This window comes from Fusarium musae, chromosome 1 (assembly GCF_019915245.1).
Source record: "Fusarium musae strain F31 chromosome 1, whole genome shotgun sequence".
Classification (NCBI taxonomy): Eukaryota; Fungi; Ascomycota; class Sordariomycetes; order Hypocreales; family Nectriaceae; genus Fusarium; species Fusarium musae.
Genome location: NC_058387.1, coordinates 248,810 through 265,400, shown reverse-complemented (window position 1 = coordinate 265,400; position 16,591 = coordinate 248,810). Strand labels below are relative to the sequence as shown.

General features: G+C 49.1%; 4 protein-coding genes across 4 annotated transcripts; 2 read left to right on the top strand and 2 right to left on the bottom strand.

Annotated features, from left to right (window-relative positions):
- Positions 1-2,381: 2,381 nt before the first annotated feature.
- On the top strand, positions 2,382-4,744 carry J7337_000101 (uncharacterized protein; the record flags this gene model as incomplete). Its single annotated transcript, XM_044817865.1, has 2 exons — positions 2,382-2,593; positions 2,656-4,744. The coding sequence occupies 2 exons, from the start codon at positions 2,382-2,384 to the stop codon at positions 4,742-4,744; spliced, it is 2,301 nt and encodes a 766-aa protein (XP_044685567.1).
- An 84-nt stretch (positions 4,745-4,828) lies between these two features.
- On the bottom strand, positions 4,829-5,679 carry J7337_000100 (uncharacterized protein; the record flags this gene model as incomplete). The annotated part of the gene is made up of 2 exons (XM_044817864.1): positions 4,829-4,882; positions 4,942-5,679. 2 exons carry the CDS (start codon positions 5,677-5,679, stop codon positions 4,829-4,831), a joined length of 792 nt encoding a protein of 263 aa, XP_044685566.1.
- Positions 5,680-7,705: 2,026 nt separating this feature from the next.
- Positions 7,706-8,134, top strand: J7337_000099 (uncharacterized protein; the record flags this gene model as incomplete). The annotated part of the gene is made up of 1 exon (XM_044817863.1): positions 7,706-8,134. The coding sequence occupies one exon, from the start codon at positions 7,706-7,708 to the stop codon at positions 8,132-8,134; it is 429 nt and encodes a 142-aa protein (XP_044685565.1).
- Positions 8,135-8,369: 235 nt separating this feature from the next.
- On the bottom strand, positions 8,370-16,164 carry J7337_000098 (NRPS protein; the record flags this gene model as incomplete). Its single annotated transcript, XM_044817862.1, has 3 exons — positions 8,370-9,628; positions 9,684-15,836; positions 15,897-16,164. 3 exons carry the CDS (start codon positions 16,162-16,164, stop codon positions 8,370-8,372), a joined length of 7,680 nt encoding a protein of 2,559 aa, XP_044685564.1.
- Positions 16,165-16,591: the final 427 nt, after the last annotated feature.

Genomic DNA, 16,591 nt, shown 5'->3' with positions numbered 1-16,591 from the left:
TGACTTTGGCTGAATGAGACAGATAGACAATCGCGCTATTTAAGGATCGGTACGGCTGAAGCCGTTTAGCTCAATATTCTAAGAAAATATCTATGAAACCAGCAGCGTGAGCCCCTGTATTGTTGCTGTGGCTGAATATTATGTCTCAGTGTGCATTCTTCGCTTATTTTTTCCGCAGAGCAACTCGATAGGGGAACAAACTCACAATGCTAGCATAACATGAAGTTCATGGGCTGATATTCATACTTTGCAAACACCAATATACAAGATAAAGCTTACAGTTGGATTCTGAAGATTAGACAAACAAACTACACATCTTACAGCATCCAAAATGACATGTCTCAGTAATAAATTCTCTTATCGCTGGTAGCCTTCGGAACGCAGATCCAGACACTCTCGCAGGTGAGGCCGTATCCAATTGCTAGAGCTTAGCCAGGACATTGGACTTTATGGCCCTCTCTTGGTTGCCATGCAGACGGAAGAAGTCGAAAGAGATTTGGGTACAAGATGCATCTTAACTGAGGAAAGTTGTGAGGCTGTTCATCTGGACAATAGGGTACGAATGAAAGGATTGGCCACACGACGTCTAATTCTAAGGCTTGCGAGAAGATCATTGAAAATTTCAGCATTGTTGAAAAGACGAGTGCCTTCATCAAAGTGGCTCTGAATGATTCGACCTGTCTCTATTTCGGATTCTAGATCAAGCATAGCCATAAACAGAGTGAGCCTACAAGGCTCAAGGTACTAGTAGTCTAGTGCATCCTAAATTCCCCTACCTACGACATATCAGAAACAGCGTTTCTGTCACCAACAGCTAATCTTATTTAGGAAATAATCAAGTAAATAACAAATAACGCACAAATGGTCACCAAAATTGTTGAAAAACGCATGACGGCTGCAATTGTCGAATCTGCATCTATCACAGTGGTAGGCTTTGTATCATCAATTTCATGGAGTAGGCTTGTCCTCATCCAAAGACAGCTCTTGAGCCTAATGTGAATATTTAGAGGATATTCGTGCATCATAATCCTCCTGAAGACAATGATGAAAGGTATCTAGACGAAAGCATAGATAGCCACATATCAAGTTTACCCCAGAAACCAGATCCTGCCTTCACCTATACAATCAACTCTTCTGCCCCTATAACTCTTACATTCACCGTCACAAACACGGTACTTACAATCTAGAGTTGTATCACAGTAAACTCCATATTCTTTCGATTCTCCGTGGGATCTATCGAAGAGAACCTGCTGGCTGCACTCACTCAAGCCAAGCCCACCGCCAACACAACACCCGGTGACGCAATCGCATATGCCATCACGAGCGACGGCGATCACTTTTTTTGGTCAGAGACCGGCCTACAGCCGCAGGTGGCAATGGCCGCATCTCCGTCAAGATCCAGGTCCATAATAGTGCTCGGTCAGCCATTCCAGAAACTGCTTTACGGTTCCTCGTACAGGCAACGGCGTCGTTGCGCTGACACAGAACAACAGGCCGGATAAAAGGGTATTGACTTCTACAAAGGTACAAGAGGCTTCGCGAATTAGCAAGGTGTAAATAAATAGAACGAAAATTGAAGAGTTAGTATTTCGAAGATTGAAGCCACGACCGGAATCAGTAAAAACTTAATTCTAGACTAAATTCGCTGAGACTTGAGCAGCTTCCAGAGGAACAGGAATATCCCTGTTTATTCCCGCATCCAACACCACTATCACCGTGCCGGCTGTAACCTCAGAGTTCTATCAGCTCACGTGGTGCTCGAAGCTGCAGACCAGATACAAGTGGTACAACGAGGATAATATGCCTCAATGGAGAGGCATATGGGAGCTAATATTAAGCTTCCGAGCTTAAAGAAGGGCCGAGTGCCCAACGGTTTCCTGTATATTAGCCGTGACCCTTTGCATTTCCCACGTCCAAGCGCACCAATATTTAACTTCTGGTAATTTCCATAAGCTTTCTAACCCTGATGAACATAACCAACAGAATCGACACCTGCTGATCGTGACCTCATACTTCAATGTATTATGCTTTCATTAAGGGTTTTGCTATTAGGCTATTTATTATGTTGCATCAATCCGTATTCTGCCTGAAACTGCACATTTCTCCCCGCATCCCCGCGGCTCCCCGCACTCAGTGATAATATCCGATAGCTTCAACTGCGGTTAGATAATTGCCGATCGTTACATATGCCGCTGGGAGAGCGCTGCGTCATTGAGTTTCTATTTGCTTGCCTATGGTGAGCCGCAAATGAGCATATGCATTACTCCGCAGTAGCCGGACAATGGAAAGGTCATGAAGTAACGAAGCGAGAAGTATAAAATGGACGGTGGGAACAGGACTTTTGGCCAAGGCAACGTTGTTGTTCAGGCAGAGAAACACCCATGCTGCTCAATCTTCAGGTCGCTGCTAGCGCTTTGTCGCTTTCTCTTTTAGGTGGATTGGCTGAGGCTGCTACGCCATATACCCTTCCGGACTGTACCAAAGGACCTTTGAGCAAGAATGGAATTTGCGATACTTCGTTATCTCCAGCTAAAAGAGCGGCTGCTCTAGTTGCTGCTCTGACGCCTGAAGAGAAGGTGGGCAATCTGGTCAGGTAAAATACATCTCCCCCCCCCCCATAATTACTATTTGGAGATTGGAGCTGACTTAACGCAGCAATGCAACTGGTGCACCACGAATCGGACTTCCAAGGTACAACTGGTGGAACGAAGCCCTTCATGGTCTCGCTGGATCTCCAGGTGGTCGCTTTGCCGACACTCCTCCCTACGACGCGGCCACATCATTTCCCATGCCTCTTCTCATGGCCGCTGCTTTCGACGATGATCTGATTCACGATATCGGCAACGTCGTCGGCACCGAAGCGCGTGCGTTCACTAACGGCGGTTGGCGCGGAGTCGACTTCTGGACACCCAACGTCAACCCTTTTAAAGATCCTCGCTGGGGTCGTGGCTCCGAAACTCCAGGTGAAGATGCCCTTCATGTCAGCCGGTATGCTCGCTACATCGTCAGGGGTCTCGAAGGCGATAAGGAGCAACGACGTATTGTTGCTACCTGCAAGCACTATGCTGGAAACGACTTTGAGGACTGGGGAGGCTTCACGCGTCACGACTTTGATGCCAAGATTACTCCTCAGGACTTGGCTGAGTACTACGTCAGGCCCTTCCAGGAGTGCACCCGTGATGCAAAGGTTGGTTCCATCATGTGCGCCTACAACGCCGTGAACGGCATTCCCGCATGCGCGAACTCGTATCTGCAGGAGACGATCCTCAGAGGGCACTGGAACTGGACGCGCGATAACAACTGGATCACTAGTGATTGTGGCGCCATGCAGGATATCTGGCAGAATCACAAGTATGTCAAGACCAACGCTGAAGGTGCCCAGGTAGCTTTTGAGAACGGCATGGATTCAAGCTGTGAGTATACTACTACCAGCGATGTCTCCGATTCGTACAAGCAAGGCCTCTTGACTGAGAAGCTCATGGATCGTTCGTTGAAGCGCCTTTTCGAAGGGCTTGTTCATACTGGTTTCTTTGACGGTGCCAAAGCGCAATGGAACTCGCTCAGTTTTGCGGATGTCAACACCAAGGAAGCTCAGGATCTTGCACTCAGATCTGCTGTGGAGGGTGCTGTTCTTCTTAAGAATGACGGCACTTTGCCTCTGAAGCTCAAGAAGAGGGATAGTGTTGCAATGATCGGATTCTGGGCCAACGATACTTCCAAGCTGCAGGGTGGTTACAGTGGACGTGCTCCGTTCCTCCACAGCCCGCTTTACGCAGCTGAGAAGCTTGGTCTTGACACAAACGTGGCTTGGGGCCCGACACTGCAGAACAGTTCGTCTCACGACAACTGGACTACCAATGCTGTTGCTGCGGCGAAGAAGTCTGATTACATTCTCTACTTTGGTGGTCTTGATGCTTCAGCTGCTGGCGAAGATAGAGACCGTGAGAACCTTGACTGGCCTGAGAGCCAGCTGACCCTTCTTCAGAAACTCTCTAGTCTCGGCAAGCCACTGGTTGTTATCCAGCTTGGCGATCAGGTTGACGACACTGCTCTTTTGAAGAACAAGAAGATTAACAGTATTCTTTGGGTCAATTACCCTGGTCAGGATGGCGGCACTGCAGTCATGGACCTGCTCACTGGACGAAAGAGTCCTGCTGGCCGACTACCCGTCACGCAATATCCCAGTAAATACACTGAGCAGATTGGCATGACTGACATGGACCTCAGACCTACCAAGTCGTTGCCAGGGAGAACTTATCGCTGGTACTCAACTCCAGTTCTTCCCTACGGCTTTGGCCTCCACTACACCAAGTTCCAAGCCAAGTTCAAGTCCAACAAGTTGACCTTTGACATCCAGAAGCTTCTCAAGGGCTGCAGTGCTCAATACTCCGATACTTGCGCGCTGCCCCCCATCCAAGTTAGTGTCAAGAACACCGGCCGCATTACCTCCGACTTTGTCTCTCTGGTCTTTATCAAGAGTGAAGTTGGACCTAAGCCTTACCCTCTCAAGACCCTTGCGGCTTATGGTCGCTTGCATGATGTCGCGCCTTCATCGACGAAGGATATCTCACTGGAGTGGACGTTGGATAACATTGCGCGACGGGGAGAGAATGGTGATTTGGTTGTTTATCCTGGGACTTACACTCTGTTGCTGGATGAGCCTACGCAAGCGAAGGTCCAGGTTACGTTGACTGGAAAGAAGGCTACTCTGGACAAGTGGCCTCAAGACCCCAAGTCTGCTTAATGTCAGCCAGGGCATCAAAAAGTTGACAGAGTTATGTGGTGACATAAATATTTTATCTATAGCTTGAATCCAAGGCTCCCTCACTCATGTCCACAGTAGCAAGTTTCGCTCCTTGTCCACTGCATTAATAAACGTATACTATAAACGGCTGTCAGTAAAGTTGCGCACAAGCTGAATCTGGGTTGGCTTAGACGCACCTCCATAAATCTTGGCATGCCATAGACTCTATCGCCAATCCAATTGTCCTCATTGCTCACTGGCCTCAAGCCCAACTCCTCTAGCGAATACCACCACTCCAGCCATGATCGAAGATCATTTGGCACCGTAACTCCTTCTGGTGGTTGCTTAAGATGCATCTCAACCAATAACTGACCAAAAGGCAACGTCGCATTGCCGTTCTTCCTCTGCTCTTTGACCGAATCAATCAACGACGTAAGAACATCAAATTCAGCACCCTCTATGTCCATCTTGATAAGATCAACATAGGAATGCCCATTCATCTTCATAAGATCCTGTATCGAAAACACTGGCGGTCTAGCCTTGCTATCCGATACCTTTCCTATCATGGCCTTTTGAAATTTAGCCCGCGACCATATCCACTCGGGGACTTGCTGCGCCCATTTATCAACAGTGCCATCATACCCCCATATCCGAGCATTCGTGCGCTGGAGCAATTCTGCCTCAAAAGAGGAGTCGACACTCACACCGAATGAGTAAACGATGAATTCTCTCGCCTTGTTTGAATCTGACGATGGGCCGGGACATTCCTTTTCATAACGCGACATGCCGCAGATGATCTTGCCGCCATCGCTAATTGAACCGACGCGTTCAAGATCGTGAGGACAGAAGAAGCTTGGGCGGGCAAAGTCCCAGACGTTAAAGGGGTTCATGTATCCGTCAGGAAAGGCTTTGTCGTACCCGACTACTTCGACCATTTCTTCGCGAGCTTTGATAGAGCGCTTCCATAGTTTTTCGGCATGAGCGAGTCTTGAGTTTAGATGAGGGTCTTTACTAAAGACATCTGCATGATTTTGTGATGATGTTGATCTTGAAAAGTGAGGAGATGTCCTTGTGAAAAGTACAGTTAAGAGCAGTATCGTCGCGAAGATGAAGCTGATTGTGACCAGTCTCTGAGACATGGCCATGATGAAGTGGGCCTGGAAACTGGACGGACTTCAGCATGAATCCCAAGATCAATCTCGGGTAGCGAGAAGTATGAACTAAAGAACAGGAACTCACATCAGAAATACTCAACACAGCCGATAGTGGTCCCAAGTCTTCTCATAGTGAATTGAGGTAATTATCCCCTTTTCACAGCTGTTTTGAGTTTCACCTGAAGTGGCTCGATCCGTTTCCAGAGGAGACGCGGACTTCAGATTAATAGGGCTAGTCTTACACGTAAAGCTCGGATCAACTTGCCGAGACGGGATAAACGGCAACGTGGGTCTCCAAGATGTCTTCTCTTATCGACCAATTTACCTATGAACATCATAAGCTCGGTATTCTTTCAGCAAGATAGAGCTCTTCATGCTATTATACATAGTATGTGATTTCTATCTTGGCACTGATCAGCTATCTTCTTCTTCTTCATAAAAGACTCCTACGTCAGCGCTAAGATAAACCTCAATCCCCCTGACCCACAGTTCCGTCGTCTTCTGCCGGATTCCCGGGAGCCACTTCGGTGTTTTACGACAAAGACCAATGAGGGCTAGCCTTGGACTCCAGGGGCACGGCTTGAAACGTCAACGCCTCAGCACGGTCCTCGTCTCGTAGTCCAACGATGGCATCGTCCAATTTTCTTAGTCTTTTCTCCCCTGGCATTCCCTGTACTACACGGCTTTTCCGTTTCAGAGTCCTTCTTTTATACAAAACATCCTGACATGTCTGCCAGCTATGGATTACTACACCATCACGCTCATTATTATTACGATACCGCTCATTTTTGCTTCCTTCTGGCATCACAGATATGTGACGTTGAAGGTCGTTCGAGCCTCTGCGGCTGAGGCTAGGCGTCTTGATATGATCGACGATGAGATACACGATATGAAACATGAGTCGATGGGTGACAGATATTATAATTTTCGCAACAAGTTTCTGTGGGCTTACGGTCTGGCGCTGGCTGCCGAATGGCTTCAGGTGCGTTTTTAAATAACATGTGCAGTAAAAATAACAGTCATATCTAACCTGCAACTGTCGACTGCAGGCGTCATATTTATACAGCTGTCTGAAGAATACTCATAAACTACCAGAGCCTACCATCGCCACTTTGTTTGCAACTGGCTTCGTCTCTGCTGGAGTCAGCGCACTGTTCGTGGACTCACTGGCAGATAAACATGGCAAAAATCTCATGTGCCAATGTTATTGCCTAGTCTACTCAGTTTCCTGCCTCACTATGGTCTCAGGAAACATCGTACTACTGTTTGTAGGCAGAGTCATGGCTGGGTTTTGTACGACCTTACTGTACTCGGTGTTTGAGAGTTGGATGACAGCCGAGTATAAACGACAAGGATTTGGGGACCGCGGGACTGCTTTGAGCACGATATATAGCATGATGGATGTTGCAAATGGCCTCGTTACTGCTGGTAGTGGTATCGTAGCTCAAGCAGCCGTGAATACGTTGGGCTCGCATACCGCCCCCTTCTTGCTCAGTATCGTCTGTTTAAGCTTGGCACTGATGATCATAACTCGATCCTGGGTAAACTCTGCTTTGTTTCTACTGTGGATTCCATTGATAACCTCAAAATAGGCCGAGAATCGTGGAGCACCAGGAAAGTCCCCGACAATCGAGACTTCGTGGAAGGCCAGTGCAATGTCTCTTACGAGTATGTAGCTACGACCCCTCATGGTGGAATTCAGCTGACAATATGAGCAAAAGACCCGAGTCTCGTTATTCTCACATTAACAATGTGTTTCTTCGAGGGCTCTGTTCACTTTATCCTTTACTCCTGGCCACAGACAATCATGTCAGCGCGTGCCCGTGAGAGAATCTGGGAAAATCCTCCTTTCGGTACCATATTTTCGAGTCTTATGGGCGCAATGTCTCTGGGCTCTTACACATTCCTTTTTGCCTCACGCGAGACAAATTCGACACAGATCTCATCAGGAGCGATTCAGCTTGCGTCATCCATCTCGGCCTCAGCTCTTTTGCTGACATTCGTACTGCGAGACGAGTTGAGTCGCTTCTGGGCGCTTTGCCTCTTCGAGATGTGTGTCGGACTGTACTATCCGAGTATGGCCTTCCTGAAGGGCCGGCTGGTTCAAGAGGAGCGAAGAGGCCGAGTGTACGGACTGATGAGGGTTCCGCTCAATACATTCACCGCGCTATGTCTGACGACTATTAATGAAGGTATGATGGACACCTCCATCTCAAGCTTACCTTTGAAGGCCTAGTTACTCACCATAATCTCTAGGAGACGGAAGTCGCGAGGACAGACTCATAGTATGCTGTAGCCTCCTCTTGTTTAGCGTGTTGTTAATGTCTCAATATGCACCTAAGCAAAGCAGATCTTATTAAAGAGACCGCTATTGTGAATGAGGCCTTCTCTTGGAGTGAGTGTCGATGCCATGAGTATCATCTAAGTCTGTTAAATATTAATCTAAAATGTCTAAATCTACAAGCATATATCTAAACTTCCTCAACAGTCATAATCTTCTTTTGATCCTTCATCATAGCCAATACTAACCCAGTGATCTCAGAACCAGAAGCTTCGGCCATCCCATGATCAAACACCTTCTCATCATACATGACCTTCAATATTGAACTATCACCAAAGGACTTCGACACCTCTACTACAAGCGCATAAGGCTGATACATCCGCACCTTTGACTTGGCCATGACAAGCCATCGATTGCGGGTCGTTGCATCATCCAAGGGAACAGGATCGAACGGCTGCGACAGAAACAAGACCTTGTTCCCATGAGCCGTGCGAGAAATATCCAGGGTCTGGTAGATATCGTCCAGTCCGACTAAGCCATTCTCCGTGACAGCCCAAAAGTCATCTTGTAACCTCGTGAGAAGATCTGAGACCTTCTCAGTGGAGCTCGTACTCGTCCAGATCGGCAAGAAGTTGGCTAGTGTTCCGTTGATGGATTGAGGATCAGGAAGTGCCACGTTTCGTCCACTGAGGAGATAATCATAGCGAACATGATCACTCTGTGTCGCCCTAGCCAACCAAAGCGTGAAGGCAGCCTGGAAGATGATGCTCGGAGTGACACCATAGTTCCTCGCCACTTGATCAATGCCGCGTGTGTCCATCTTCATCTTGAAACTAGCGGTGACTCGAGGTTCACTAACCCCACTGAGATCTTGACCCTTCAGAACCAGGGATGATTGGCCAGCATGCGTGAATCTGTCCTTCCAGTATTCGAGCGCCTTGGATCTATCTTGCTCAAACACATGTTGGGCAAAATCACGGAACTCAACCCGCGGAGGCAAAGACTTGCCTTGTAGAATGTTCTCGAAGTGCTGATCAAAGACGCGCAGAAGGGTTCCGTCGTATACGGCGTGGTCCATCTTGATGACTAAGTCCCAGGATGAGTCTCCATGAGTGATGATGGCGTATTTGATAAAGGGACGACCGAACTCAAAACGCGTTCGCCAGAAGTCCTCCAGAAATTCGGACATCTCCTCATCCGAGTCCAGGGCGACAGTTGTTATGTTGAGCTGTGCATCGCGAAGGACAACTCCTACCCAGTTCCCGGGAGATGCCTCTAGCCAAGTTGTGCGTAGGATGTCGTTGGCTTTAGTGAGTTGCGTGGTGGTTTTGATCCAGGCATCAGGGTCGATGACACCCGTCATGCGTCGCACGGTCTGAAGCACCCACATCTGAGAGTCTCTAGCACCTTGCTTCAAGAACTCTTCCTGTCCGGGTGGACAAGGGTATGCTGATAAAGGTTAGCATCTTATGACCTATTTAATTGTTTGAAAAGAGCAACTTACCATACTCAACGTCATCATCCCATGTAAGCCCAGAGTTTTCAACGGCCTCCTTGACGTTTTCGGGAACGTTGAAGACTCTCTTCTTGCCTTCCGTTTCAGTTTCCAGCTTGCGCATGGCAGAAGCCATGTCCTTGAGCTTAGGGGACCGGAGGATATCAAGCACTGTGAGGTGATAGCCCAGTTTGCAGAGATGGCCGGTGAGACTGATTGCCGAGATTGAATCACCGCCCAAGGCTAAGAAGTTTGCCTCGCGTCCGATCTGATCAGTTGATAGGCCAAAGATATCCGCCCAGACAGACTCTAAGGTGACCTCGGATGGAGTCTCTACAGGAACAATTGCGTGGCCCTGGCTGGGAGACTCAAGAACGCATTGCGCCAAGAAATCTCGATCGAGATCGTCTAGCATCTTCTTCAATGCCTTGCGATCAATCTTTCGTGAAGGCAGCTTCGGGAAATCGGCCATAGGGATGACGAACTTGGGGATCATATAAGTCGCCAAGGATCCGAGCTTTTCGTGCAGGCTCGTAAAGGTATCTCTCATGGCGGAAGGGTCGAGAATATCAGTGCCGTCTGCTCCAGTGGCACGATCATCGAAGGTACAGAAAGCAACCAGATGGATCTTATCATGGACCTTGGCAGCCACAGCAATCGTGTCCTTCACGAGACCCGAGTTCCGAATGGCATTCTCAACCTCTCCAAGTTCAATACGATGACCGTGAATCTTGACCTGGTTGTCTTTACGGCCAAGACACTCGATCTCGCCATCAGGTAGCCACCGTGCCAAATCACCAGTTCTGTAGATCCGAACTCCAAGCTGAGGGCAGTCGACGTATGCAGCGGTCGTCAAGTCGGGTCGATTGATGTAACCATCTGTCACCTGAGGTCCAGCTATGCACAATTCTCCAACTGCACCGTAGGGCTGCAGTGTCTCGCCGTTTGGATCGAGGATGAAAGCCATGACGGTATCGAACGGAGCGCCAATGTTACCAACGACATGATTTTCGGAGAAAGACTCAGTTCGTTTAGTGGTTACCACCATGGACGTCTCAGTTGGTCCGTAGACGTTCAAGATCTTGCAGTGTGGTACCCAAGTCTTGATGACGTCGGAGGTCAGAGGCTCACCTCCAACGATGAGCGTCTCAAATCGTGGGACATCCGCTGGATTGAGCAACTTGGCAACAGTTGGTGTGATGATAGCCTGGCGGACATCCATTCGGTTGATACAGCCTGCAATATCTGAAAGCAAGGCGTCTGTCGGGGCCATGCATAACGTGCCGCCACTACTGAGCGTGTTGAAGAAATCCTGAACTGATGCGTCGAACACGTAGTTGGCGAACTGCAAAGTCCTCCACACACCTTGATTGCGGCCTTCGACTTGAATCATGCTCGTGACGGCAGCAGCAGCGGTTCTGTGCAGAACCTTGACACCCTTGGGTAGACCTGTGCTACCAGAAGTGTAGATCAGATAGGCAAGGTTGTCTGGGGAGTGATTGACAATAGGGCATGAGTCTGCATCCTCACTACGCGACTTTGTCGGGCTTAAGTCCCGGTAGCCCTTCATCACCAGTGTCTCAACTCCAAGAGACTTGTTGACATGATCGCCAAACTCCACGTACGATGGATGAACAACAATGAGTTTTGCGGAAGTGTCAGACACGATGTAGGAGTTTCTGTCAGTGGGATTGTCGGGACTCAAAGGAACGTACGCTGCTCCAGCAATCATTGTGCCGAGAATCACGACCATCATGTCGACTGACTTGTCAAGCATGATGGGCACAAGATCACCCGTTTGTACGCCAGCGTCGATAAGTGTGTGAGCAAAGCGGTTCGCAAGTTTATCGAGGACTCCGTAAGAGATGCTTTCCTCATTGTTAAAGTTAATTGCAATAGCATCTGGAGCCTCTTGTGCAATTCTCTTAAATGCGCTGTACAGAAGCTCTGGCTCTGGAACACGAAGTGTCGCCCGATTGGAAAGTTGGTTGAAGACAAGATCATGTTCAGCAGCACCCATGATGTTGGTAGACGAAAGGATAGAATCAGGCTTCACGCAGAAAAGATGTAGCACCTCAACTAGTGAGTCCTTGATGAATCCCAAGCGTCGAGGATCTACGTTGCTTGAAAGTCGGAGAATGGTAGACTCGCTCTGTCCTTGTGACTCTTGGACCTCCAGAATAGTCATGCCATGTCCAGACTCCCATTGAGGCCGCGGGCCACGCATCTTGAAGACATCATGAGACTTTCTCGATCTCTCGGTCTTGTTCGCATCGATCAAGATGTTGACAAGAGTGTCGATATCTTGTGCACCAATACCACCTGCTTTGAGGGCTGCAGCGATACCGACCTGAGAGTACTTGAGGAGCTGAGAAAACGACACGACTGTCTTCTGAGCGACGTCTCGGAGGGTAGAGTCAGTACCGAGCTTGATTCTTTGTGGAACGGTGCTCATGGTAGGTCCATCGAGATCATTGATACCAACAACAGGAGCTTCTCTGCCTGAAACAGTGGTCGCGAATGTGATGTCGTTGGTTCCGATCTGGCGAGACAGAACCACGGCCCATGCGCTGTATACAACTGCCCCGAGAGTCAATCCAACACTTCGGGCGCGAGAAGTAAGGCTATATCCGAGATCAAACTCGAGTTTACTGGTCTTGTAGAGCTGGTTACTGTTCAGCTTGAGCACTTCAGCACCTTGGAGGTACTCGGACCAGAACAAGGTGCCACTCGCAGAAGGCTCTTGTTGCAAGTATCGAATGAACCGGTTCATATTTGGGCGATGAGGAACCGGATTGCCGGTGTAGACTGCGGCGACATCATCATACAGAAAGCCGTGAGACCAGAAGTCAAATAGTGAATGGTGCATGGTCACGACTAGTGCTTGATCTGACGTAAGAGTCGCTTTCCAGAGAGGTTTCTCCGTATCCCAGTGATGAACGCTTCCACTGTGCTGGAAAGCCTCTAGTGTTTGCTGGGACTCCAGCCATGGAAGTTCTACGTTGGACCTGACGGTCTGCACAAAAGACTGTTTGTATGGAACAAACACGGTCCTCAGGATGTCGCGGGACTTGAACACCTGCTCGAAACTATCTCTCAGGCGTACGAGATCCAGTTGACTTACATCCCAAGTCCTGGAATAGGTGTATGGATCTGAGGGCGAGTTGACCGACACCAGCATGGACTCTTGGAAGGGTGTCACAGGATAAGCGTCGCTGATATCACCATTCGCCTGTAACTCTGAAAGCAGCTTCTCGTCCTGAAGGAGTGAGAAGGGCGTCGGGTCTTGCTGGTCCTCCACTGCAAGAGTCTGAGCTCGAGAAGCAACCTCCTTGAGAGGGATGTAGGTCAGTAGGTCACCGAGTTCAGTTGTCAGACCGTGTTCGCGTAGCTCTGACACAACACGGATAGCCTCAATGGAAGTCCCGCCGAGGTCGGTAAAAGAATGAGATCGACGAATGACAGAGCCGTCAATCTTGAGAGAGTCTGCCCAGACTGATGCAATCTTTTCTTCAACATCAGTGAGAACTTCCTCCGTTTCCTCTTCGTTGCCTAACTTCATGAGCTTGGCAAAGCCAGCGAAACCGAGCTCCTTTGCCTTACTCCGCAGCAAGTGATAGTTGAGCTTCCCATTCCCATTCCTAGGTACCGACTCAATAGGGATCCAAAGAGTGGGCGTCATGAAAACTGGCAGATTGGCGCGAAGATGGTTCCTCGCTACGTTGACGGCATCTCTGAAAGAATAGCCATCATCAAGAACAACGCCAGTGGCCAGAACTGCGCGATCTTCCATCTTGACAGAAAATGTCACAGCTCCCTTGATCGCTTCAAGCGAGGCCAAAAGACGATCAACTTCAGCAGGCTCGACCTTTTGCCCATTGATCTTGACTTGCATATCGATACGTCCTTCAATCTCGATCTGCCCATTAGGAAGCCACCGAGCTTTATCACCGGTTCTATAAAGCTTTCCAGGACCGAACGGGTTGGCGCTGAATGCTTTCTCGGTCAAGCCTGGCTCGTTGATGTAGCCTTGTGCGAGCTGTGGACCGGCCAGACATAGTTCACCGAACACGAGCAGTGGTGAGAGCTCGGTGCTACCATGACGAAGAACGAAGACGCTCGTCGTGTCGATTGGTGGGTCTAGGATGCGAGGGTCTGGAGCGTGCCCATCAACTGTAGTTAACGGTCTTCCGAAGTTGAGCTGTGTGCACTCGCTCAGGCCATATGTGTTCCTCAGAGTAAGGCCCCTGACGGAAGACCAAGTGTTCACGAGCTCTTGAGGAGTCTGCTCACCCACAAGCGTGATACTCCTGAGATTTGGGACATCCTTAGGCGACAACAGAGAGAGGGCAGAAGGAGTAATTCCGAGGGCATCGACCGAAAGCCGATTAATGACTCCCGCTAGATCTCGAGTGAGTGCCTCCTTTGGTGCCAGTACCAGAGTTCCACCGTTCACAAGAGTGCTGAGGATAGTGCGTTGAGCAGCGCTGAAACTGGGGTTGTAGAAGAGAAGCCATCGATTCAGGCCGTTCAGGGAATGATGCTGCATACCGCTAGTGGCTGCCTCATGGGTGAGTACTGCACCCTTGGGCTTCCCCGTGCTACCGGATGTGTAGATGATGTAGCAGCGGTCCTGAGGCTTTACGTCTACGCCGATGCCGTCAGCGTTGCGAAGTGATTCTGCGGCATCAATGATTAGTCGCGTGTAATCTTGCCCGATTTCGACAGTGTTGGGAAGCATGTTCATGTATCTGCGAGTAGACAGGACCGCTGCTGCATTGCAATCGCTGACGACTTGCTCGAGGCGATTGACCGAGAACTCTGGGTCAAGAACAGTATACGCTGACCCAGCCTTGAGGACCGCCAGGATAGCCACGACCAGATCCAGAGATCTGTCAGCCAAGATAGGATAGATAGCACCTTTCTGAAGCTTCAGTCTCCTCGCGAGTTGGTTGGAAAGGCCATTGAGCTGGGCGAAGGTAAGGGTAGCGTCGCCTTGGAAGTCAACTGCGACTCGTTGAGGGTATCGAGCCGCAATCTTCTCAAACAAAGCAGGAATAGTCGTAGGCTGAACACTGCGGGTACTCACTGAACGAGATAGTATGAGACGCTTTTCAGCTTCCGAAACGAGCTGGATGTCAGATAGTGGGTACTTGTCCACTGCGCTCAAGCCCTGGGCAGCACTGAAGATTGCTGAGACGAAGTGCCTGAAGACCAGCTCAACCTTCTCCAGTGGGATCTTGGTTGTGCATTTGACAGCGAGTTGCAGCACGCTGGCGTCGTTGATGCACAACACGACGGGGAACTTTCGCAAACTTGGCGCGATGCAAGGTGTGTTGGTGGTTTGGCTGTAACTGACGGCTGTTTCGATGAGCATGCCATCTGGGGCCTGCTCTTCGATCCCAGTGTAGCCGATGAATGCGTGACGACCGGCGTCCGTGTGATACTTGTCCAGGGAGTCTGAAAGGTCAGAGAAGGCTGCATCTTCGCCGGTAGGAACGCGCAGTCGGATGGGATATGTTTGATCGAGGCATCCGACGCAAGTGTCCGATCCCACAAAGTTTGCATCTCGACGAACAGTTCCGAAAAGAACCTCTTCAGAGTCAGAGTGAGCGCTCAGGACATGGGCCCAGATTGCTTCAAGGAACGTCTGGCGCCATGCCTTCGAGTCCTCATGAGATTTCTCAAGGCTATTCAGCGCTGCTAGCTCCGCGCCCTGAATAACAGCACTAACACCATGTCTATCCTGATTAAAACCATCCAGAGCGTCAGGTTCAAGACCAAAGATAGACTGGGGAGCAATGTCTGAGAAAGTCTTGGACCAGAAGGTTTTGGACGAGTCGGTGTCCTTGCGCTGCTGCGCGAGGTATCGTGTGTATGCGGTAAATCCAGTACTTTCAATACCCGGAATGCCGTGAATTTGAAGGAGGCAGTCGAGTCTGAGGGTATGTAGTGAGGTTGTATCGATCAGAGCTCGATGAAAGTGAAGAACAAGATTAATCTCGTTAGAACGGTTGTTGGCCTCGACAGTCAGGAATGCTGAGCCTCGGTGATGCTTTTCAAAGCCTTTTTCAGGACGGCGCCACTGAACGGGCTCAATACATCGCTGGACCACGACTTTAGGCGTTGGTCCATCAGTAATGCAAGATCGAAGGCAAATATCTAGTCCAAGCGTTAGTCACCACTTCCATCTTAACTCTAATCAGAAATCGGAATACTTACGGTGATATGCCAAAGATCTCCATGCATCAAAGATCTTCTCAGAGCTCAAAGCAGATGTCTTTCCAGAGAAGAGCACCGCTTCAGCCCATTGAACATCCTCCTTGAGAATATCCTTCTGGACTTCAGTCGCAGGAAGGACAGTCTCGACATCAGAAAAGCCCATGTCTTTCTCGTGTTTCACGAGAGCTTCGACAGGCTTGAGGGTGAGGCCATCTTGGTAGGGGAGGAAGAAATCCTCATGCTTTTCAACGTGGTGGTAGAGCTTCATGATGAAGACAATTACGTTATTAAGGTGGGAGACAAAAGATGCTGGAGTATTAATCTAGATGCTTTTGATCTATGAAGATGATATGCTTGTGATGATGAATGAAATTGATAGTTGTTTTGCAAGATTGTTCCCTTATTTATACTTAATATCTTCTGTTTCTCTCTACTTCAATTCTCTTATTCAAGCCTTTGGAAAATTCTTCACATCTCGAGGTGTTGACACAAGAACTGCGGCTCAATTGCCTTCTCTGCTGCTGGTATCTGCAAGTAAGCAGAGCGGCAATGCCGAACGTCGCCCCGAAGGATTGGATTCCCTGCCCTACAAGGAGTAGAACACATCTCGTCAGACGTTTTTAGCAATACGTTACTCAAATCGTTTGGGAATAACCTCACAAAACTTGTGTAAGACGTGTACTATGACATTTCTG